The 26041-nt window shown below is 37.7% G+C and overlaps 1 protein-coding gene across 19 annotated transcripts in view; it reads right to left on the bottom strand.

The window, feature by feature from the left end:
• The window catches only part of SOX6 (SRY-box transcription factor 6), a 640888-nt gene that overhangs the window by 68511 nt on the left and 546336 nt on the right, over positions 1-26041 (bottom strand). For 12 of the 19 annotated variants that reach the window (XM_057553078.1, XM_057553079.1, XM_057553081.1 and 9 more), the window contains 2 exons: positions 19616-19841; positions 16412-16599 (listed from right to left, as the gene is read on the bottom strand). In XM_057553078.1, coding sequence (XP_057409061.1) covers positions 16412-16599; positions 19616-19841 — 414 coding nt within the window. The remainder of the gene's footprint in view (positions 1-16411; positions 16600-19615; positions 19842-26041) is intronic. The other 7 variants (XM_057553088.1, XM_057553082.1, XM_007174877.2 and 4 more) reach the window with 1 other exon arrangement.

Raw genomic sequence — 26041 nt, 5'->3', positions numbered from 1 at the left:
TACTAGGAGGTTGAATATTGTGACTTAATTCTCAAATCCTAACGTTTTCACTGTTGAGGAAAGTGAGGTTCTGAGATATATTAATTTAGTAAGCCTGGATTGAACCTTGGTTACCTTTCCACTACACAAGTCAAATACTGTGCTTTGTATATAGTAAGTACCTAATTAAAATGAAATGGAATTGAAAAAAAGTGTTCATGAGATAAAGAAGAATGCAGTGTCAGTCACAATACTCAAACTAAGGCAAATGAAGCTAGTAAAAAATGAATGGATCTAATAGATAAATGACAAGGTCTGTTAAGAAACAGCCTGCAAAATTATTGTAGTTCTTAAACTGAATATTATAGGAACATTCTTGAGTATGTCTCAAGCTTTTATGAAGACCCATAAGAGAACACCCATGTTTCTTCTGAGAAACTGTTGTATCTATATAGTAGAAATACTGTGGATCTTGTAACACATTTTCTTTTTGCTTGGTTACCAAGAAGCTCACGGTCAAGTCTGTGGCCCATCTCTAGCAATTATGTAAATATGTATGACAAAAGCAACTATACTCCAATTTAAAAAAAAATATGCATGACAAGACTTTTTGTTCACTTACCTTACCCTAGCTTTATCTTATTTACCTTATTTTCCTATCCTTAATTTTTCTTTCCTACTATCTCCTCTCTATTTAGTTTTTTTTTTTTTTTTCATTTCAGGAGGAAGTCACTTAAGAATAGGCCACAGTCTATACCACTGACTCTTTTTCTATTTAGTTTTTATCTTGTTTTTATTACATGTATCCCTGAAAACCACCCAAAATTGTTTTTACATAAAGGTAAGGTATAAATATAAGTAATAGAATTTTATTAACTTTTGACTCCTTAATTCAAGTAGAATAAAACCAATAATCATATCTGTTTACAATGTTTGATCAGTGAAGGCTGTTCTTAAAGTTAAGGGGAATACACTTAAAACACACACTGTATGTACATATATTCCATGATCTAGAATAACATGTATTCAAAGTATGCCTCTGGAAATCTCGAAGACCCTTTTAGAGGATCCACTAGACCAAAATTAGTCTCACAATAATACTAAGACATTATTTGCCTTTTTCATTCCTATTCTTTCATGAGTGTACAATGGAATTTCTCAGAAGTTACATGGCTGACATTACTGAATCTTGCCACTGCTCAGTACTGTGAATAGACCCTGCTCAATCAACTGAACTGAGGACATGTTAATCGTCAGGTGATAAGGACAGAATGCCCTCAGTGAGCCATCTGCATGAGGTGCCTAATGGCCACTCTGCCAAGTAGCAGAAGAGGGAGGATTGGTTGGAATAAAGAACCATGTGGCTGACAGGGTCTTGGTGCTCCGGCCGGTGTCAGGCCTGTGTCTCTGAGGTGGGAGAGCCGAGTTTAGGACATTGGTCCACCAGAGACCTCCCAGCTCCACATAATATCAAACGGCAAAAGGTCTCCCAGAGGTCTCCATCTCAATGCTAAGACCCAGCTCCACTCAACAATCAGCAAGCTACAGAACTGGACACCCTATGCCAAACAACTAGCAAGACAGGAACACAACCCCACCCATTAGCAGAGAGGCTGCCTAAAATCATAATAGGGTCACAGGCACCGCAAAACACACCACCAGACATGGTCCTGCCCACCAGAAAGACAAAATCCAGCCTCATCCACCAGAACACAGGCACCAGTTCCCTCCACCAGGAAGCCTACACAACCCATTGAACCAACCTTAGCTACTGGGGGCAGACACAAAAACAATGGGAACTACGAACCTGCAGCCTGCAAAAAGGAGACCCCAAACACAGTAAGTTAAGCAAAATGAGAAGACAGAGAAACACAGCAGATGAAGGAGCAAGGTAAAAACCCATCAGACCAAACAAATGAAGAGGAAATAGGCAATCTACCGGAAAAAGAATTCAGAGTAATGATAGTAAAGATGATCCAAAATCTTGTAAACAGAATGGACAAAATACAAGGAACGTTTAACAAGGACCTAGAAGAACTAAAGAGCAAGCAAACAATGATGAACAACACAATAAATGAAATTTAAAATTCTCTAGAAGGAATCAATAGCAGAATAACTGAGGCAGAAGAACGGATAAGTGCCCTGCAAGATAAAATAGTGGAAATAACTACCGTAGAGCAGAATAAAGGAAAAACAATGAAAAGAATTGAGGAGAGTCTCAGAGACTTCTGGGACAACATTAAATGCACCAACATTCAAATTATAGGGGTCCCAGAAGATAAAGAGAAAAAAAAAACAGACTGAGAAAATATTTGAAGAGATTATAGTTGAAAACTTCCCTAATATAGGAAAGGAAATAGTCAATCAAGTCCAGGAAGCACAGAGAGTCCCATACAGGATAAATCCAAGGAGAAACACACCAAGACCCATATTAATCAAACTATCAAAAATTAAACACAAAGAAATATTAAAAGCAGCAAGGGAAAAAGAACAAATAACATATAAGGGAATCCCCATAAGGTTACCAGCTGATCTTTCAGCAGAAACTCTGCAAGCTAGAAGGGAGTGGCAAGACATATTTAAAGTGATGAAAGGGAAAAACATACAACCAAGATTACTCTACCCAGCAAGGATCTCAGTCAGATTCAATGGAGAAATTAAAACCTTTACAGACAAGCAAAATCTAAGAGAATTCAGCACCACAAAACCAGCTTTACAACAAATGCTAAAGGAACTTCTCTAGGCAGGAAACACAAGAGAAGGAAAAGACCTACAATAACAAACCCAAAACAGTTAAGAACATGGTAATAGGAACATACATATTGATAATTACCTTAAATGTAAATGGATTAAATGCTTCAACCAAAAGACATAGACTGGTTGAATGGCTACAAAAACAAGACCCATATATATTCTGTCTACAAGAGACCCACTTCAGACCTAGGGACACATACAGACTGAAAGTGAGGGGATGGAAAAAGGTATTCCATGCAAATGGAAATCAAAAGAAAGCTGGAGTAGCAATTCTCATATCAGACAAAATAGACTTTAAAATAAAGACTATTACAAGAGACAAAGAAGGACACTACATAATGATCAAGGGATCAATCCAAGAAGAAGATATAACAATTGTAAATATTTACGCACCCAACATAGGAGCACCTCAATACATAAGCCAAATGCTAAAAGCCATAAAAGGGGAAATAGACAGGAACACAATCATAGTAGGGGACTTTAACACCCCACTTTCACCAATGGACAGATCATCCAAAATGAAAATAAATAAGGAAACACAAGTTTTAACTGACACATTAAACAAGATGGACTTAATTGATATTTATAGGACATTCCATCCAAAAACAACAGAATACACTTTCTTCTCAAGTGCTCATGGAACATTCTCCAGGATAGATCATATCCTGGGTCACAAATCAAACCTTGGTAAATTTCAGAAAATTGAAATCGTATGAAGTATCTTTTCCAACCACAATGCTATGAGACTAGATATCAATTACAGGAAAAAATCTGTAAAAAATACAAACACATGGGGGCTAAACAATACACTACTTAATAAACAAGAGATCGCTGAAGAAATCAAAGAGGAAATCAAAAAATACCTAGAAACAAATGACAATGAAAATACAACAACCAAAACCTATGGGATGCAGCAAAACCAGTTCTAAGGGGGAAGTTTATAGCAATACAATCCTACCTCAAGAAACAAGAAACATCTCAAATAAACAACCTAAACTTACACCTAAAGCAATTAGAGAAAGAAGAACAAGAAAACCCCAAAGTTGGCAGAAGGAAAGAAATCATAAAGATCAGATCAGAAATAAATGAAAAAGAAATGAAGGAAACAATAGCAAAGATCAATAAAAATAAAAGCTGGTTCTTTGAGAAGATAAACAAAATTGATAAACCATTACCCAGACTCATCAAGAAAGAAAGGGAGAAGACTCAAATCAACAGAATTAGAAATGAAAAAGGAGAAGTAACAACTGACACTGCAGAAATACAAAGGATCATGAGAGATTACTACAAGCAACTATATGCCAATAAAATGGACAACCTGGAAGAAATGGACAAATTCTTAGAAAAACACAACATTCTGAGATTGAAGCTGGAAGAAAGAGAAAATATAAACAGACCCATCACAAGCACTGAAATTGAGACTGTGATTAAAAATCTTCCAACAAACAAAAGCCCAGGACCAGATGGCTTCACAGGCGAATTCTATCAAACATTTAGAGAAGAGCTAACACCTATCTTTCTCAAACTCTTCCAAAATATAGCAGAGGGAGGAACACTCCCAAACTCATTCTACGAGGCCACCATCACCCTGAGACCAAAACCAGACAAAGATGTCACAAAGAAACAAAACTACAGGCCAATATCACTGATGAACACAGATGCAAAAATCCTCAACAAAATACTAGCAAACAGAATCCAACAGCACATTAAAAGGATCATACACCATGATCAAGTGGGGTTTATCCCAGGAATGCAAGGATTCTTCAATATACGCAAAATCAATCAATGTGATACACCATATTAACAAACTGAAGGAGAAAAACCATACGATCATCTCAATAGATGCAGAAAAAGCTTTTGACAAAATTCAACACCTATTTATGATAAAAGCCCTCCAGAAAGTAGGCATAGAGGGAACTTACCTCAACATAATAAAGGCCATATATGACAAACCAACAGTCAGCATCGTTCTCAATGGTGAAAAACAGAAACCATTTCCTCTAAGATCAGGAACAAGACAAGGTTGTCCATTCTCACCACTATTATTCAACATAGTTTTGGAAGTTTTAGCCACAGCAATCAGAGAAGAAAAAGAAATAAAAGAAATCCAAATCAGAAAAGAAGAAGTAAAACTGTCACTGTTTGCAGATGACATGATACTATACATAGAGAATCCTAAAGACTCTACCAGAAAACTACTAGAGCTAATCAATGAATTTGGTAAAGTAGCAGGATACAAAACTAATGCTCAGAAATCTCTTGCACTCCTATACACTAATGATGAAAATCTGAAAGAGAAATTAAGGAAACACTCCCATTTACCATTGCAACAAAAAGAATAAAATACCTAGGAATAAACCTACCTAAGGAGACAAAAGACCTGTATGCAGAAAACTATAAGACACTGATGAAAGAAATTAAAGATGATACAAACAGATGGAGAAATATACCATGTTTCTGGATTGGAAGAATCAACATTGTGAAAATGACTATACTACCCAAAACCATCTACAGATTCTATGCAGTCCCTATCAAACTACCACTGGCATTTTTCACAGAACTAGAACAAAAAAATTCACAATTTGAATGGAAACACAAAAGACCCCGAATAGCCAAAGCAATCTTGAGAAAGAAAAACGGAGCTGGAGGGATCAGGCTCCCTGACTTCAGACTATACTACAAAGCTACAATAATCAAGGCAGTATGGTACTGGCACAAAAACAGAAATATAGATCAATGGAACAGGATAGAAAGCCTAGAGATAAACCCATGCACATATGGTAAGCTTACCTTTGATAAAGGAGGCAAGAGTACACAATGGAGAAAAGACAGCCTCTTCAATAAGTGGTGCTGAGAAAACTGGACAGCTACATGTAAAAGAATGAAATTAGAACACTCCCTAACACTATACACAAAAATAAACTCAAAATGGATTAAAGACCTAAATGTAAGACCAGACACTATAAAACTCCTAGAGGAAAACATAGGCTGAATACTCTATGACATAAATCACAGCAAGATCCTTTTTGACCCACCTCCTAGAGTAATGGATATAAACACAAAAATAAACAAATGGGACCTAATGAAACTTAAAAGCTTTTGCACAGCAAAGGAAACCATAAACAAGACAAAAAGACAACCCTCAGAATGGGAGAAAGTATTTGCAAATGAAGCAACTGACAAAGGATTAATCTCCAAAATATACAAACACCTCACACAGCTCAATATCAAAAAAACAAACAACCCAATCCAAAAATGGGCAGAAGACCTAAACAGACATTCCTCCAAAGAAGATATACACATTGCCAACAAACACATGAAAGGATGCTCAACATCACTAATCATTAGAGAAATGTAAATCAAAACTACAACAAGGTATCACCTCACACCAGTAAGAATGGCCATGATCAAAAAATCTACAAACAATAGATGCTGGAGAGGGTGTGGAGAAAAGGGAACCCTCTTGCACTGTTGGTGGGAATGTAAATTGATACAGACACTATGCAGAACAAAATGGAAGTTCCTTAAAAAACTAAAAATGGAACTACCATACGACCCATGGACATATACCCTGACAAAACCATAATTCAAAAAGAGTCATGTACCACAATATTCACTGCAGCTCTATTTACAATAGCCAGGACATGGATGCAACCTAAGTGTCCCTCGACAGATGAATGCAGAAAAAAGATGTGTCACATATATACAATGGAATATTACTCAGCCTTTAAAAGAAACGAAATTGAGTTATTTGTTGTGAGGTGGCTGGACCTAGAGACTGTCATACAGAGTGAAGTAAGTCAGAAAGAGAAAAACAAATACTGTATGCTAATACATACATATGGAATCTAAAAAAAAAAAATGGTTCTGAAGAACCTAGGGGCAGGACAGGAATAAAGACACAGATGTAGAGAAGAGACTTGAGGACACGGGGAGGGGGAAGGGTAAGCTGGGACGAAGTGAGAGAGTGGCATGGACTTATATATACTACCAAATGTAAAATAGATAGCTAGTGGGAAGCAGCTGCATAGCCCAGGGAGATCAGCTCGGTGGTTTGTGACCACCTAGAGGGGTGGGATAGGGAGGGTGGGAGGGAGACACAAGAGGGAGGAGATATGGGGATGTCTATATAGGTATAGCTGATTCACTTTGTTGTAAAGCAGAAACTAACACACCATTGTAAAGCAATTATACTCCAATAAAGATGTTGAAAGAAAGAAAGAAAGGAAGGAAGGAAGGAAGAAAGAAAGAAAGTTACATGGCTTTGACATAAAGCAACAGACTGAATGCAGAAGCAGAAATAAGAATCAAGCTTGTCTACTACTAAGTCAGACATTAGAGAGATTTGCAAAAAGCTAAAACAAAGCCATTCTTCTTACTATTTTTTATTTTGAAAAATATACTTAATACTAAAAAATGTTATTTACATTAACATCTAATGGTTTTATTATGATTTTTAAATGAATAAATAATTTTTAAGTTTTAATATTATATATTATAAACATTTATATATATATAAATATATATATGTGTGTGTGTGTGTGTGTGTGTGTGTGTGTGTGTGTGTGTGTGTGTAAAGGGGCTCTGGGACCAAAAAAGTTGAGAATAGCTGATCTAGAAGGACTAAGAGATTAGATCTAGAAGGATTAAGGATTAGAAAGTACTTGCCATAGTGGGAGGTTAGGGCTATAACATTCTTATTATTAATAAATTTGCTCCATACATGCCCAAACCAACAACTCTTTATGCAAAATTATTAACTGTGATGTGTCAAATTTTAACCCTTTCACTGGGAGGTCCTTTAACTGGACATGGCCTTTTTTTTTTTAAATCTTGCTTTACAATGGTGTGTTAGTTTCTGCTGTATCACAAAGTGAATCAGCTATATGTATACATATATCCCCAAATCCCCTCCCTCTTGCATCTCCCTCCCACCCTCCCTACCCCACCCCTCTAGGTGGTCACAAATCACGGAGCTGATCTCCCTGTGCTATGCGGCTGCTTCCCACTAGCTATCTATTTTACATTTGGTAGTGTATATGTGTCCATGCCACTCTCTCACTTTGTCCCAGCTTACCCTTCCCCCTCCCTGTGTCCTCAAGTCCATTCTCTATGTCTGCATCTTTATTGGACATGGCCTTTTGATTTTAAAAATTTGTTGTAAACAAAACTAAAAGTCTTATATTTACTCCTCCCCCCTACCCCAACCCTAGGAAGTATCTTGAACCTTTTAAACTGAGATAAATTCTCACCATTCATTCCATTTAACCTGCGGAGAAGAGAAGAGCCAAACAAGTTTGTTGTTATTTTTTATGAACTGGGTCTTAAACTAGTAGCTAGGCAACCAATCAAATAACCCTGACAACAAAAATAAAAGGAACTTAACGATAACATTGAACTTAATGATAGCCAGGAGTCTATATGCAGCACTGTTTAGTTGTTCAATGTTATTGGTTCAAATGTAAAGCCTAACACTAATAAAACTTACATTTTTTAAATAATTTATGGCATTTTTGACCTTTGTATGCTGTTTTAGAAAAACACTATCACAAGTATACATATAGTTAGTTACTCCTTTACAAGAAATATGCATGAAGCATATATATCTAGGTAGACTGCTTTATCTCATGATTTTAGCATTCACTTCGTTAAAATTGATGTTTGAAACTCAGATGTATGTCTTGTTTTAGATTTTAGCTAAAATTGCCCTGTCAATCTCACAGAGATGTAGGGAACAAATGAGACGATAGAGAGGTAATGATGGAGCAAAGTGATCTAGAGCTGGTGTTAGGTCCCTAATCTGCAAAACAAGGACAGTATTATCTATATCCCTGAATTTGGAAAGGTTCAAGAGAGATAACATATGTGATAATATTTTTGAAACATAGAAGCACTATAAAAATGTTTCTTGTCAGGATGTGAAAAGTACTACATAAACTTTTTTTTTAAAACCAACTATTGGGACTTCCCTGGTGGCACAGTGGTTAAGAATCCGCCTGCCAATGCAGGGGACACAGGTTCGAGCCCTGGTCCGGGAGGATCCCACATGCCACAGAGCAACTAAGCCCATGCACCACAACTACTGAAGCCCACGCGCCTAGAGCCCATGCTCCACAACAGGAGAAGCCACCGCAGTGAGAAGCCCACGCACCACAACAAAGAGCAGCCCCCGCTCGCCGCAACTAGAGAAAGCCCGTGCGCAGCAACGAAGACCCTATGCAGCCAAAAATAAATAAATTAACTGAATAAATTTTTAAAAAACCCAACTATTGCTCTGCTTTGCAAAAGAGGATGCTATAATTAGAATTTGTCCCCTTACTGTAAAATCTCTAATATGCCCAAACCGCTCATAGTACAAGTTATCAATATCTTGGGAATAAGTTGACATACACAAAAGCACAACTGAACATGTTAGTCAACTGCTCACAGAAATTACCATCCTGTTTAATCAATACTATGTACTCCTTTGGAGTAACCTCACTAGTTTTTGTGCTATATAAGAAACTCATTTATTCCAAACACACTTTGCTAAATAATTTGCTCACAATCCCCTTTCACTTATTGTTGTACAACTATATTGATCTTCTGTCTGAACTTATCCTGTCATGCAACAATGAATATCTGAATCAATTGTATAAGTAACAAGGAGCTGTGGCAACTGACAATGTGAAGCAAAAGACGTCTAGTATGTTTTTCAATTCCAATAAAAGGGGGCAGTATTACATCAGTGTAATACTGATGTACTATTCTGATGTTTTTGCAAAGTATGGGTGAGAAGCAAGAATCTACACTTGTAAAAAATGAACAACTGCTTTCTTGAACATACAGGAACAAGTTTACAATGTGCCTTAGTGACTGGATTATTATTTTCCTATTTACTTGATTGAAAAAATATAATTTTGGCATGAGAAATGCATATAGTTATCAAGAATCAGGTTAAGTATTCTCAAAAATCATAGATTGAAATTCTGATTTTTCTGGAAATATATTAAAGTATATATTAAATTAGTAGGAACAAAAGCTCCCTAGCACACTAATATTATAAAATCTGAACATTATCATGTTGGCTATGAGCAGATCCTAGCAAGTAACTAGGGTATACAAGTTACTTTAAGAGTGAAAAAGAAAAATGCATATCTTGAGTTTGTAAGAAGGTGCCTGCTAGCTTCTAACTAACCTTCTACTCTATCTTAAGACATTTTGGCTCCAAGGAGCAGTAGGTTAATCCATTCACCTTTGGAGAGTGTCAAAGAGTGAAAATTTAATAAAGTTAACAACAGGTTTGACCACCTGTCTGAGGTTCTAAAGTGGAAAAGGACCTAATATTAACGGAGCACCTCCTGTGCCAGATATGTGCTCTACATATGTTTTCCCTCAAAATGATCCTTCAAGGAAAGGATAATTATCTCCATTTTATAGGTACGTTCATTGAGACTCACAGAGGTTAAGTAACGTACTTAAATAACACTGTTAGAAAACAGTACAGGCTGCTTCCAAGATTAATCCTAGAAACTGAGACACAGGATTAACCAACTCCAAAACCCATACTCTTTCCAATACACCGTGTGGCCTCTAATTCTATTACTGCTCCTGGTCTAGCCACCTCTTCTGTCTCTTTGTCTGTACTAGCATCATTTGATCTTCTGTTTTCTGACTGATATCTTTCCAGAGCCAGAACCAATGGACATCATGGTAGGGAAGAATGCCCTACCCAGACAGAAGGTGAAAAGTCTACAGGAAGCGGGGGTCTCAGTGCTTTTCTGCTTCACTGTTTCTGTTTATTTTTACCCTGTCTTATTCCATCAAAGGTTTTGGATTGCAAATGTAAAAAGTACTTTTGTATGTAATAAGCTTAAAAGAGCTCACAGAAAATTAGTAAATGAATTTAATACTGTTCTATAAATAGAAATATCATTGATTAAGAATTAGGAAAGCTGAGATTTAATTCCTGCTCTGACACGAATCCACTATGTGACCATGGGTAAGTCATTTTCTTTCTTTAGGTCTCAGTTTTCCTGTCTGTGAATTGAAGCTATTGGACCAGATCAGATGTTATGTCCCCTCCAGTTCTTTCACTCTACAGTTTTAATCCCACAAATATACTTCAGAGGCAGAGAGAGTGTAATAATAGTGTTCATGGTAGCTCATTTTGACATCCGATAAGGTCAAGAATTTTTCTTAAGAGATTCGCAGAAGATGAAGGGAACAGCAGTTCAGGCCACATGTATAATGTGTAATCGGCCTATTTATGAGCAACTCTGATCAGTAGGTAATCAGTCTTCTGGCTCCTCAAGGTTATTAAGATGACCAAAATAACCAGATACCTAAGTTACAAAATACCTGTGCAGGAAAGTGCTCTAACCAATCACCGAGTCAGCATTCAAACATCAAGGAAGTCAAAAAAGTTACAAAACGCACTTTAACACTAAGAAGGCCCACCCTGCCTTGCCTCTCTTCTAGCCAGATGCGCTTAGCTTAGCTCTAAGGACATTTAGAAGCTGCCTATCTAAAATTCTGCAGTGTATTGTTCTGACTGAAATTCTGTCTTAGAGATGTCAAACAACAAAATTTGGTAAGCAGTTAGCCTATAATATGATCTAATTGCCCTGGTACTACGGGAGGTGGCTGGTGTTCTTGCTGTGGAAAGCTAAAACCCAGGGAAGTAACTTAGACTTCGGCGAGCAAGACACTCATGATCCAGGCACAGCAGCTATGCTGAAATGATGGAGCATAACAGCTCCTAAGGCGCCGTTACAGTCTATTGTCCCTACAATCTGTATATTTAACAGACCCTAAATATCCTGTGACACAGCCAACCAGAACAACTCCATTGGTGCCGTTCTGGCTGATCAAGTCAACAATGTTTCATTTTAAAGTGTCAAAATAGGGGTTTACCCAATAAAGTGAAATACGCCACGGGTAAACATGTATTCATATGGACATATATGTGATTCCGTATGTGTCATAAAGACACAAGCACCCCTATGCCTGTGTAGTAAATGCTTCCCCTCAGGTATGAAACATACAAAGCATGTTTTATACACATCTAATGTTGGTAAATGTCACAAAAACAACTCTACAGTGGACATTGTGATGCATTGCCCAGATCCCCCTTCAGGACCGATTTATTTCCTCAGCTGCAGGGAACGTCGCTGCTCACCCTCAGCTCAAGGCCCTCTTCGGCACTAAAGAGAGTCACATCACCTAAGGTTATGTCCCCTTCCCAGGGTAACCCTCATCCAATGACTGGTTGATACAAGTGTATAAAAGCTCACCCCCTCCATCCAACTTGGGACAATTCTGCATGGCCATGGCCATCTCAAAGCTTCACATGAGGTTGGCTAAGGCTTTGGTTAAGACTGCATCACAGTCCTATTCTGCTTTCATCCTTTCCCTTCTACAGGTGGCAATCAGAAAGAGCACCCCCCAATAAACCTGCTCGCTAATCTCCATCTCACAGTCTGCTTCTCAGGGAACTCAAATCTGTGACATGCTCATTTGTGAAAATATGTCCAAATATGAGCGTGATGAGATATGCTTTATAAATTACAAGGTGTTATGACAGAAACACTGAGAAAAATTCTCTAAAACTGTATTATGGTTTACAAGAACAAATTCAGAAATCTAATTTATGGATCTTTACATTTAAGGAAACTGAGGTAATTCCAAAGAAGACAATTTTGAAGACAGTTAAACTGAATTTGCCACAATCCATTTTACCAATCTTACTGCGCGTTATATATTTACCCTCTTTGATCTCAGAAGAAAATATGATTCTCAGAAGAAAAAGTAGTGTCTTCTGAAACCTCATAAAATGAAGATGGATATTTTGATTATAAGAGAGCCAAATCGACTATCACAGGAGCCCTTTAACATTGTTCTTAATTTACTCTTCTGGCTGCAACAAACCTAACAAACAAGGATAGATACATACTGGGTCTAGAATCTAAACAAAGCCTACACAACCACAAATATACATTCAAAAGAGCGACATTATTTGAGAGGGAGATCATGTAAAGGAGAGCTTGTGAGCACAACATCCCTGAATATAATGGACTTTTCCGGTGCCCCAAATTCAACCCCAATAAAGTCATTTACTGACAACAACTCCCTTCAACTGGGAAACCAGGGTTTTCTGATTCTGTAGAAGACACTTTGCCACTTATCTTCAGGAGCTCAATTACTTTCAGTGTGATGTGTTTTAGGACAAGTTAAGATTCATTATTATTATTTTTCAACCTCAACCTAATCTCTCATCTCCCTCTCATGGCTTCCAACACAAAATCAGGTGTTACTATTCTGGAGCCTCAGACTTTGTCTTCCCTCCATGTGAATTTCAAAAAGTCAATGAGAAATACTTAAAATTAACCTGTAGTATATGAAGTTAATAGTCTTAAGCTTGAACTTCAACCAACGATATAAATTCAACCATATAGGGTCACTGTGTCAGACAAACAGAGAGAGTCACTGCAGGAAGCAAGGGATGACCAGTGTCAATTTACTCCTAGGTTTAGTGCAAACATATCAGGATGCCGCTAGTCTAAGTCTGCTTAATGTGATGGGGGGGGGGGGGGTCGTCACTGAAAGGCACAGTTGCTGCAACAATATGGAATTTATTTCTTATTTTCCCCCTAAGCTAAATGGCTATACACATTCTGTTTTAAATATTCTCTATGTTAATATTCCAAACACAAATTTCTAGATGCATTTTTCAAAGAAATATCTCATTCATAACATTAATCAAAGGCAAATGATTCTTCATAATTTAAAAACAAGTATGATTATTTAAATAAAATAACTTGTTTTTTTGTGGAATAAAGTTTCTGAAATGTATTAATTCTAAATATATTTATTTAGCCCAGTGATTTTTCAACTAGGGGTAATTTTGTCCTCCCTCCCCCAATAGGGGACATTTAGCAATGTCTGGAGACATTTTCGGTTGTCACAAAAGGAGTGGTGCTACTACTGGCATCTAATGAGTAGTGGCCAGATTAGCCACCCATGACAAAGAATTCTCCAGCCAAAAATGCCAATAATGCTGAGGCTGAGAAACCGTGATCTAACCTAATAAATCTGAAGTTTCCATAGTTTTGTGCATCAACTCAGTTAGAAAGGAGTTTAACTATGTGAGTTGGTCAATATGCCAACTTCTGAAAAATCTAACTCTGTTTCCTTCTGCTGACCCTTCCATTATTATGTGAGGAGCTCATATCTGTGACAAAATAGTACATTTGTTCTATATCTTCAAAGATCACCCATAGTTTAGTCTACAAGTTATGGGAAACATAAGAAAGTGCTTACTCTGTACCAGGAGCTTTGCTAGGTATATCCATATATATCTTACTTCATTGTAACCCAGATTACTACCCTCACATTACAGATGAAGAACTTGAGATTCAGAGAAGTTATTCAACTTACCAAATATCACACAGCTGGTAAGTGACAACTCGGTGCCTACCATTCCAAGTGAGAATATATAGTTTTAAACTCATTAATACTTTCTTGCATATGCAAAGAAAACTTCTGAATCATTAATGATAGTTAATGGGGTGAGGAGGGTAATTAGCTTTTGACCATGTATCTGTCTGTATTATTAGAATTTTCAGTAAGCATATACTACTGTCATTTGAAAACTAATACATTTTAAAAGACTCAGTTAAACAAATCACTAACATCCTTCTCATATTAATTTTAGGATTAACCATTGACAAAACTGTAAGGTAGGAGGAGATGGTCTCTGGTGCATGTACCCATTCGCTTGTCTTTTACCCAATTTCCCACCCAGTATCCCTATGCCAAAATGTGTTTACCTATCTAGGTCCCCCAAAAACATCTTACAGTTATTCACATTAAGATTAAATATGTTACTATTTCATGGTGCTCACTGAGCATAGTATAGTGTCTTAGGTCAAAAGATTGACTGTGTTTATCTCTAGTTTCAGAGTGGTAGAAAAGGTTTGGGGGCAAGGCTTTTCTTTTCTTGTGGTCCTGAAACCTTACTGTATATGTAACCATCTACTAAGGCAGTTCTTAAAGAGGGGCTCTGCTTTGTGAGCCCACTGCCAAGGATGGAGCACTTAATGGGGAGTGGGGCACCTAACTGAGCAGATCCGGTGACTGGCATGTGCATAGCAGGTCCCCAATATATAAAAGTTTATGGCTTAACCAACACCAAAAGACCCACCATTCCCCCAGACGGTTTCTCTCTTACCTGATGTGAACCTCCCGCCAAGAGATCAATCAAGGTGGGGCAGGGAGGAGGCAAATAATGATTAATTTAACATATTATATATTTATATAATCTATCTATTTATCTATAGGAAATGGGGGCTTTGCAGATATAATCAAGTTAAAATAAGGTCACACTGGATTAGGGTGGACCCTAAATCCAATGACTTATGTCCTTATAAGAAGAGGGAGATTTGGAGAAAGGGGGACATACACAGAGGGAAGATAGCCATGTGAAGAGGGAGGCAGAAACTGGAGTGATGCAGAGACAAGCCAAGGAATGGCAAGGATCATTCATTCATCAAATAATCAGAATTTTTCACCCACTGTATGACAATAGTCTCTCAACTGGTCTGCCTATTTCCATTCTTAACCTCCTGCAGTCTGTTCTTGCACACTAGGCAGAATGATCCTTTTATATGTAAATCAGATCATGTCAATGCCTTGGACAAAACCAGTCTAGGAATTCCCATCGGACTCAGAGTGAAACACAAAGCCTTTCCAAGGCCTACAGGTCTAACACACTCTACCCCAGGCTATCACTTTACTTCACGTCCCACTGCTCTCCCTTCCCTCAAGCTGCTCTTGCCACGCTGGCCTCCTTGTTGCTGGTCCTACACTCTAAGAGCTTCTAAGCTTATTGTTCCCACTGCCTGGACGCTCTTCATGTGGCCTGCACAGGGGTTCCTTCAGATCTCTCTACTCCGTAACACTTCCGCAAAGTCCCTACCAGCCTATCTAAAAGAACAATCCTATAACTCCCTATTTCCTTAACTTGCTTCCATTTTTCTCATGGCATTGAGTCACCTCCTGATGTTACTGACATTACTCATTATGTATTTAATTGTTTATTTTTTTCCTCATCTGTGTTCCCCTATTAGAATGTAAGCTCTATGAGAACATAGATTTTTGTCTGATTTGTTCACTGTTTTATCTCTGGTGCCTAGAACAGTGTCTATTACAGAATAAGCACTCGATAAATAATTTGTTGAATCAAAAAATAAATGAATACATTTTGTAAGTTGCTTTGTTTTCTATTTTGCTCAGGCAGATAGGAAGCTTAGTAATAAATTCAATGATGAGTCATGGTAATGTATTAGCCTTCATTGTGAGCATATATGCTTCTTCCTTTTTTAATATTCTGATAATCTTGTAACCTCATACATCCCCTTTATTATAAGATATTTCTAAATCTTTTGGAATGGGACAGATAAACACCAATAGGCAGGTAGGTTGGGTGCCTGGCTGGGTACCTGGGAGGCAACCCACACTAAGTGGGAAAGGGTGTATTTGTTAATCAGCACTAATGATTAAATGTGATGCAAGAAAGCCCTCAAGCTAGGACCCCAAATCTTTGGCTGCAGGTTGGTGCTTGGGAGCCTGGAAAGAGCCAGATAAAAATGAGTCAATGGGTCTAGCAGAGCCAGAGAAGGAGGGAAGCAAGCTTTACCTTTTCATTCCTGCAGTTGTTCAGCCCCATGTTATTCATGGCGGACAGTTTCCCATCAACACCATGCGGCTGTTGCTGCTGTTGCTCCCGCTGGATCTGTTCTCGCATCTTCCGAGCCTCCTGAATAGCTTTCATCACTGTATCCTGATCCCCAAACAGGGCAGGGGAGTTGAGACTGGACAGGATATCTGCATATACAGGATGCATTATTAGAGGCTTGTAAGGTTAGACTCTTAAAAAACACTGCTACTACCCACTCCCCTGTATAATACCACATTCTCCGAAGAAGGAAGAGACACATTTGCTGTTAAGAAAACTGCAATACAGCACAGAAATCCAGGGTAACCGAGCTGTGCTGGGGTTTTTTTAGCCCTCGGAGGACCAGCATTTCAGTTTATCTGGGTTCTGTCAACACAACTCCTCACAGATGAAGGTTCCTAGATTCATATACATACATACATATATACATATATATATGTCTATTCTGGCTATATCTAACAATTAGTGGGACAGTGGTGGTGAAGAAAGGGCTGGGGACAGGTGCAGAGACATCCGTGCAGGCTGACCATTATATCTGGTGTGCTAATGCAGCAAACTTGTTTCTGGCCCAGCCAAAAAAAATCTGTGCAGCTACATGTGTCCTTTAGCAGATATCTGTATCTGTGTGTTCAGATGTCCACTGCAGGAGAGAAGGGGTGGGAAGGAACATACCGCACTCTCTGTTCCCCAATCGCTGGCTGGTTAATGAAGCATTCTACTCATCATGCTGCCTCAGTTACTTACCAAGAGAATGACAACCCATTTCCTACCCCCAACCCGAACACCCACTGCTCTCAGTTCCCTGTCTTCGTGATAGTGAGGCTGTATGTGTGGGAATGGATTTCACATAAGTATACAGCTTCAAATAAAGTGAAAACATTTACTTTCATTATATTCCATGCAACACAGAAGGACAAAATTCAAAATTAAACGAATTTTCCTCCATATCTTGCATTTTACTGTAGGTTAAAATTAATACTTTAGATGAGGCTTTCTAATTTTAGGCGAAAAGAAGGCAATTGCTTGCTGACTGATAGATTTCAGCTGCTGTGATAAAGTTTAATGTGATCAGCTTGCATGTATCCTGGTATGAGCATTTCACAGCACATGTATGTGTGTGTGTGTATGTGTGTATATCTGTGTGTGTGTGCACACACCTCACAGAGACAGAAGGGACAGAGGAAATCAGACTACAATCAAGCTCACATCACACATCTATGTGTGTGCAGTGCATGTGTGCATGTACTTGAGTTTAGAAAATATCACCAACACTATCTATGGAAAAGTTTTAGAAAGTTAAACAGCCACTTTTTAGGATATAGAAAACCCATATCTTTTGCTCTGAAGCTTTTCTGATTAAAAAAAAAAATTCTATCCAGTATTGTCTGGATAAGAGTGCTATTACTTCAGCTCATTTCTAGCTCACGATCTAAAGAATACGCTCTGCTGAGGTATAAACTCTATAAGAGCAGGGCCTGTGAAACAGTCGTCTTTGTCCCTCACAATGCTCAGTACAGAAACCAAATGCTTTCCAAACAAAATTCAGAAGTGGATTATAGGAGGGCCATTTCAAGATCAAGCCTATTATTTATCCTCATGTTGGCTTTTTTTTCCCCTCATCTCACGACTTCCAACAATTCAGCAATCATATTCACATGCTGGAAATGATTCATTTCTCCTTCCCACAGCAATCCCACTGACTTGGAGTGAAAACCTCTGGGCCCCTGAAAGAGGCATCCTAACTCAAAAAGAGAATAGGCTGCTGTATGGATCCTAATGTCCCCAATTTCAATGAGGAAGATTTACATCTCATCATCAGAAAAGTCACTTAGATTCAGCATAGCTCAGCATATATTCCAACTGTGAGTTTATAAAAAGAGCACTGAGTTATCTGTCAGAGGACCTGGATTCTAGTTTTGACTCTGCTAATTAATACCTACATGGCTGTGGGCAAGTCATTTTAACTGTAAGACCACAATTTATTATACAATGAGAGTAATAACAATATACTACCTAACTCATTGGATTATTGTGAAAAATCAAATGAGATAAGATAGCCAAAATGTTTTTTTAAATTATAAATGGCTACACTTACACATTATCTTATTTATTACAGGAAGCAATTCGGCTATAGGATTCAACAACACAAGGAAGGTAATATGGTGGAGAAATGCTAGTTCTAGTCCCTAATCCCTTTGAAATTTTGTGTCTTTATTTGAAAATTAAGAGACTTATAGAGCATAGTAACAATAATGTTCATATTTATTTGGCTCTCTGCTACTACGTGCTTTCGTGATTACTGTTTCATTCCACATGTATATGTAAATGTGCTGCTATTCGGTTGTCCAGCCTTTTTAAATTGCATGCCTTCTGGGTGCCAGATACCATGTTAGGCACTTTATATATTTTTTTCTCTTTTAATTCTCACAACAACCTATGAGCTAGGTAATAATATTTCCCTTCCAGAGATTAGGAAACTGAGTTCAAAAATATTAAATAATTTTTACACGGTCACATAGCTAGTAAGTAAAGGCTCTCTCTCAGTCCAAGTCTGCCTGATGCCAAATCCCATTTTTTTCTCTATACTTCTCATACCTGGGTACGAATATCCCTAGAGATACCTGGCAATACATCAGAGAACGTAAGGAGGCAGAGGATCACTATGACATATCTTACTAGACATCAACTTTATTTCATATGATGTCAATAAAGTGTGTCATTCATATTTGCTTCAAAGCAAAACTGATATGGGATAAGATGTAAAATTCACAAACATTTTACAAAGAAAATATAAAATGTCAAATAAATTTTGGACTTTTGGCAGGTAGCTTTTAGGCCAGGTTCCTTTAGGCCCTTGGAGGGTTCACGTTCACTCTTAATCTGCCTAGAGTTGCTTCAGCGGCAAAGCACTGACCAAACACAGAAATTTCTAGGTCTCTGAGTGTTGGATCTAACTCATCATTATCTGAAGAACCCATCCCAGCAGGATTTATATTATAACCTTTTCTAAAAGATCTAGTCACCCAAGACACCATAACTGGGTTATGTTTCAGTAGAAAAGATTTTACTTTTACTTTATTTACTTTCACTTTTTTTTTTCTTGGACTAAGGAACACTTTGGAAACAAGAATCAGTCATCAGTGAACATGTTTTGCTTTCTTTTACCTAATTCGTAAGTCTCTTCCTGGTGTTGACCTTTCCATTTACCTAAAGAGGATCCTCTTCCCAAGCTTCCTCCAATGGGGCTGGGGATGCTGCTTTTGTTAGGCAGGTTGACAGGGCTGGTTTTGCTGGCTGGAAAGAGGCTTTGGGTGGGAGATGTTGGGGACTTTACAGGCTCAGCTGTCTTGGGTCGGGATGAGAGATTCAGCGGCTGTGCTGCTGCTTCATCCTACAAGAGTTTACCATAAATAATTATGTTTTAAAAAATGAAGCACATTATCACGTAGTTAGCCACAGTTATTTTATACCTCAGAGACAATGCCACATTCTCCTACAATAATAACAAAAGAAGCTAATGATCTACCTCCTTGAAGATTCATCAGAAGGAAACCTCATTAATTTCCCTGTGTTATGTTTCTATTTACATTAACTGTGTAGTTGGATCATTCTTTTTGCCAAATTAAAATCTGAATTAGCTCACATTACAGCTTAATTTCCTAATGTGTTTTCAGGGATCTAAATTAACCTAGGGCATTTACAAAGAATTATTTAAAATTTCAGCAGCTCTGTAGTGCTTTTGTGTTATTCTCTCTGAAAAGTTCCTGGAACTATAAATAGGCTCTGCCACTAATTTTTTAATATATATTTTAAATCAAACAATAGCAAGTACTTTAAAAATGGAAACACAAAGCCTTCCTCTGCTCTTCTGGGCCTTTGCCCAGGGAGCCGCATGCCACAGCATGGCTTCTATGTGGCTTTCTGGGCGTGGGCACTCTTCATGGTCTATATTCTGGTCTCTATTTATGTTTAAAATTAATTTTTGCAAAGAGCAAGCACACATTATAATTATGTTTTACATACCATGCTATATACAATTTATTTTTCATGTCCAAAGTGATGTCTCTTTATATTCTTTGCTACATATATTTACAGAATGTCTATTTTAAGATGCCTGTTTTTCTATACTGAGCACAGTATTCAAATACCTGGCTTGTAACTCTGGTTTTAGCAGGAGCTTGAAAGCTAAGCTCCTCAACTTTATTTTGTTTCATTTATCCTGCCATAGAACACCCTTAACAACACTTCCATCATTCTAGAAATTTAATTGTAATATGAGCATATTCATTTAAATGTTCAGTTTTAAGATCTGCATTATTGTGTTTAAAATAAAATTGTCAGCAAATGTTAACTCCTGTTTTGCTTCTGAGAAGACACAGAGAACTTGCTTTTAGTTATTGTTTAAAACACACAGTAGAGCTTGGAAACTGAACTTTCTCCCCTGTGGCAAACATGTGACCTCTCTGGGCTCAATTTCTTCATCTATAGAAAAAAGGGTCTGATTCTAGCTGATCTCTAAGGTCTCTTCCAGTACTAATGGTCACCGTTTAAGAGGGAACAAAAAGGGATGCCAGAAAACAGTACTCAGGAAGGAGGATTAGAAAGAGAAAATGAAAATAACATGCACAGAGGAGCCTTTATGTACTAACACCGTGCTAGACATTTTCACAAGTATTAGCTCATTTAACTACCAATAACTCTATGAGGCTGGGCAGTAGTGTTCTAAATTTACAAAGAAAGAAGCAGTCAGAGTGATAAAATGACTGTCCAAAGTCATACATGGAGGGACAAAATTTGAATTATAGTTTATTGGGCTCCAAATCCCAGGCTCTTTTTCTACTGAACTATCAGCTAAAATAAGTCATTTGATAATGTAGGGATACCCTAGCTTTATGCTGCTGTTTTGTTTGTTTGTTTGTCTTGGTAGGAAATAAGCAATCTGGCACATCTATGGTGCAATGCACTTTTATCTCTATCCAGATACAGGATAGGTTCTCAGGAAACATAGTTGTATCCATTACAAATGTCGAAATTATCTGATGTGCTTCATTACAATTTACTTGCCTTTGCTCTGAACTCAAAGGATATTAGACTAGTTAGTTCCTTTACTCCTAACTAAATAATAGTGATTTATAAGCTAGGTATCTAGTTAGTTTTCTCCACATTTCTTTTACTTGGGGTTTACCAAGCTTCATAAGATACCTGAGTTCAGAGTTTTCCTCAAATCTGGAAAATTTTCAGCCATTACTTCTTCAAATATATTTTTCTGTCCCTTCCTTCTCCTCCTGGGGCTCCACTTGCATATATGAGGCCATTTGATGTTCCACAGCACTGATAGTCTTTTTTCTATGTATTTCATTTTGGACAGTTTCATTGTTATGTCATCAAGTTCACTAGTCTTTTCTTCTATCATATCTAATCTGTTGCTATTCCAAATCAGTACTAATCCAGAGTACTTTTCATCTCAAACACTGTATTTTTCATCTCCAGACATTCAATATAAGTTTTCCATGTCTTGTCCTATAATGTTCATGTTTTCCTCTACATTCTTGAATATATGGAGTTTATAACACCTGGTTTTACTCAGTTTTGAATATAGGCAAACTTCAGATATATTATGGGTTTGGTTCCAGACCACTGCAGTAAATCAAATATCACAATAAAGCTAGTCACATGAATTTTCCCAGTGCATATAAAAGTTATGTTTATACACTACTGTAGTCTATTAAGTGTGCAATAGCATTATGTCTAAAAAAACAACGTATATACCTTAATTAAAAAATACTTTATTGCTAAAAAAATGCTAACCATCATCTGACTATGCAGGGTTGCCACAAACCTTCAATTTGTAAAAAGTGCAATAGCTGTGAAGCACAATAAAATGAAGCTCAGTAAAAAAGGTTATGGGACTTCCCTGGTGGCACAGTGGTTAAGAATCTGCCTGCCAATGCATGGGACATGGGTTCGAGCCCTGGTCCAGGAAGATCCCACATGCCGCGGAGCAACTAAGCCTGTGTGCCACAACTACTGAGCCTGTGCTCTAGAGCCCATGAGCCATGACTACTGAGCCCATGCGCCACAACTACTGAAGCCCACGTGCCTAGAGCCTGTGCTCTGCAACAAGAGAAGCCACCGCAATGAGAAGCCCATGACCACAACGAAGAGTAGCCCCCACTCTCCACAATTAGAGAAAGCCCGTGCACAGCAACAAAGATCCAACACAGCCAAAAATAAAAATAAATAAATTTATAAAAAATAAATAAATAAAAAAGGTATGACTGTATATTCTAATTTATTATTTATTCTTATAATTCAATAATTGCCATTTCCACCAACAATGCCACTGAGCATGGGAAGCACCTATTAACTCCCAGTCAAATCAGTCCCTTTCCACAATGGCAGGCCTGTTGTTGGTCCTCACAGCCTGTCCTGGCCCAAGAGAAACTTTGTGGGTGAACAGGAGCAGATATGCTTACCTCTTCACTTGGCTATAGTTGGAAGTCCCTTGTAAGAGCTGTTTTTACTGTCTTATCTACTAATTCTATCATCTGTGTTATTTTGGGGTTTGTTTCTAATGATTGATTATTCTTTTCATCATTGTTCATATTTTTTTGCTTCTATGGAAGCCTGGTAATTATTGAATACATGCTCCACATTGTGAATTTTACAGTGTTGGGTTTCATAGTTTGTATATTCCTTTAAATATTTGTGGACTTTGTTCTGAGACACGGAAAGCCTTACTAGGCTTACTTTTAAGCTTTGTTGGGCAGGTCCAGAGCAGTCATTAATCTAGGGATAATCTGGCCCCACTAGTGAGGTAATACCCTGCTGGGGACTCTACTTGGTGCCCATGTGTCAAGTGATCTTTCCAATCTGGCCAGTGGGAACACAAATCATTCTCAGTTCTTTATGAACCTTGCAATGGTTTTGTCTGCTACATCTGGTCTTTTTCCCTGGCCTCAGAGAGTTTCCTCACATGCATATGCTGATCAGTACTCAGCTAAATACAGGGGAACCTTCTGCAGATTTCCAGTGCTCTCTCTCTCTATACAGCTCCCTCCGCTGGTACTCTACCTCACAAGTTCCATCTACTTGGCATCCTTAAACTCTGAACTCTTGTCTTTCTACTCGGGAAGGCTTCCAAGCTGCATGTGGCTACACGTCCCCCCCACCCACAACCCCACTGCCCCCGCACTATTGCCTGGAAGTTCTCTCTAGACAGTAAGCTGGAACAACTGTAGTGCTTGCCTCACTTGTTTCTCTTCTATCAGGGGTCACTGTCCTGTACTCCTATTGGAAATGTCTGAAACTACTGTTTTATATATTGTGTCTTGAGTTTTACTTGTTTAAGTTTGGAGAGTAAGTAAATCCCTGTTCCTCCATAATGGTTTAAAATGGAAATCTTCTAGGTTTCTTTTAGGATCTCTCTCGGTATACAACCAGATATTTCAGTTACAACCACTACTACCACCCACCACCATCTTCTTTATTAGCATCAGATTATCATCAACGTCATCGCTATACTAACATTTATGGAATAGTCACTATATTCTAGAAGATGTATTATCTCATTTAAGACCCGTAAAAATATTAACTTCCATTTTACAGAGGCAAAAACTGAGGCTGAAAGAAGTAACTTGCCCAAGGTGACACATCTAGTAAAAGCAACAGAACTGACATTTGAACAGAAACATCCTGACTGCTGATGTTGACAACTATAGCAAATAAAAATTCTGGGGGAAAAAAGGAAAGGAAGACCGTCTATTTTTATTTTTGTTACCTTCAGCTAACAATGCCCTATGTCACGTAGTCGTGTTATATACAGAGGGAAAGAATGACTACAGAGAGAAACATGAAATATTTTAGTGACCATAATTTTTTCAATTGCAAAATATAAGATTATTTTCAGAACTTCTGTAATAATAGGTAGGAGCTATTTTAAAAATTTAAAACATTTGCTTTATGTCTTGGTCTATATATTTTTACTCACACATACAATAAACAATCTAATAAGTATAATAAATGCCTCCTTTGTTATTAACATAAAGTACAGTCAAGTCAAATTATATAGAGAACTCCCTAAGAATTTGCATGTGGTCAAGTGAGTAATAAAATTCAGTTGGCCCACAAAGCTGGAATGGTAAAAGCAAATATAAACTTGAATCTAACCAGGGAACATTTTACTCATCCAGTAAAGGCTTGGTTTGGTGTAGTTCCATTTGGCCAACCCACTTATAAAATGACTTTTTCATGTTAAAATATCTAATACTCAATACCTCAAGTCACTGATGTTTGATATGCTTATACTCCAACAACTATAATTAAACAAAGTGCCTTGGTTTGAGTGGTAGTGTTCTCTTATTCACAAAAAGAAACTCTTGGAACACAAAATAAATAGTCTGTTTCCATAAGTTAATACTATCTTATTAAATGTAAACCGCCTATTGTCATATCTCAATATTTCTAACAAAGCATAAATGTTCATCTACTTCTTTGGAGAATCTAAAGGCATGGGTGGCATTAAATTAATTCCTTTGGGTGGGCACTGGCAGAACTATCCGTCCTAATTATGTTTACTTTTTTTATCTTTGGTATTTGGGATCCATATTTTTTAAGGGCTTTTCTGAAATCTCAAAGTCCCTATCTGCAAGTTTTAGAAAATAAAACAATTTCAGTAATTTTGTGGCCTTCAATGCTGTTTTGTTGGCCTTAGATGTTTCCCATGTAATGAGTTAAAAATAACTGCAAAATTTCTCCAAGTGCAGTACTTTGGGCACATGACAATAATACATCTGTGCTTAACATATCCCGCAAAGTAGGTAAGTCAGTGATACAAAACAATTGTTTCTTTGAGCTGTCTGAATTTGTGAATTCAATACAGCAAGCAAAGGCAATCACAAAAACCTATAAGTACCAGCTGCAGCACAAAGTTAGACTGGATTATCAATTCCCCTCTGTCACCAAGCACCTCCTGGTTACCCCATTTTAAGACACTGAAAATCAGTGAGGAAAGGATCTGTTAATGTTTCAGTCATAACTCGGGCAATCCTGTTTATCCTATCACAACTATATATGGCATCAAAGCATGATTAGGTTATGACACAACTCATTCCTCAGAGCCCACATTTATAACTATTTTTGAAGGAGAGAGACCTTTATCAACAAACCATATAAAGTTCAGCACTGGGTTCTATTTTGTCAATCTAAAGTTTTGAGATCCTCCTCCTCTAGCACTGTAAGTTGGCTCCCCACTTGTTTAAGGAAGTTAGAGAGAAGTGTCACAAGACTATGACAAAGACTGGTAATAAAACCATGGCCATTCATGCCAATGAACATTAAAAAATAAACACCAGAATCCAAAGGGGAAAAACTCTTGAGAAGTAAGTGTGCAGATATAGGTGAAGATCTCACAATATGGCACTATTGTTATCAAAAGGGAAACACCTGTTTCTCAGCGCTCAATCATGAAATTTACAATAAAGAGGAGCATTTTGGGGTTCCTTTAGGCTGGTTTGCTTCCTGCCGTTTATTCCCAACACAGCCTGGTTCACTACCTTTCTTGTGAAGCTATTTTCCAAACTGTTTCCATAA

The sequence above is a fragment of the Balaenoptera acutorostrata genome, chromosome 9 (assembly GCF_949987535.1).
Source record: "Balaenoptera acutorostrata chromosome 9, mBalAcu1.1, whole genome shotgun sequence".
Taxonomy (NCBI): domain Eukaryota; kingdom Metazoa; phylum Chordata; class Mammalia; order Artiodactyla; family Balaenopteridae; genus Balaenoptera; species Balaenoptera acutorostrata.
This window is presented reverse-complemented; position numbering and strand designations above follow the sequence as displayed.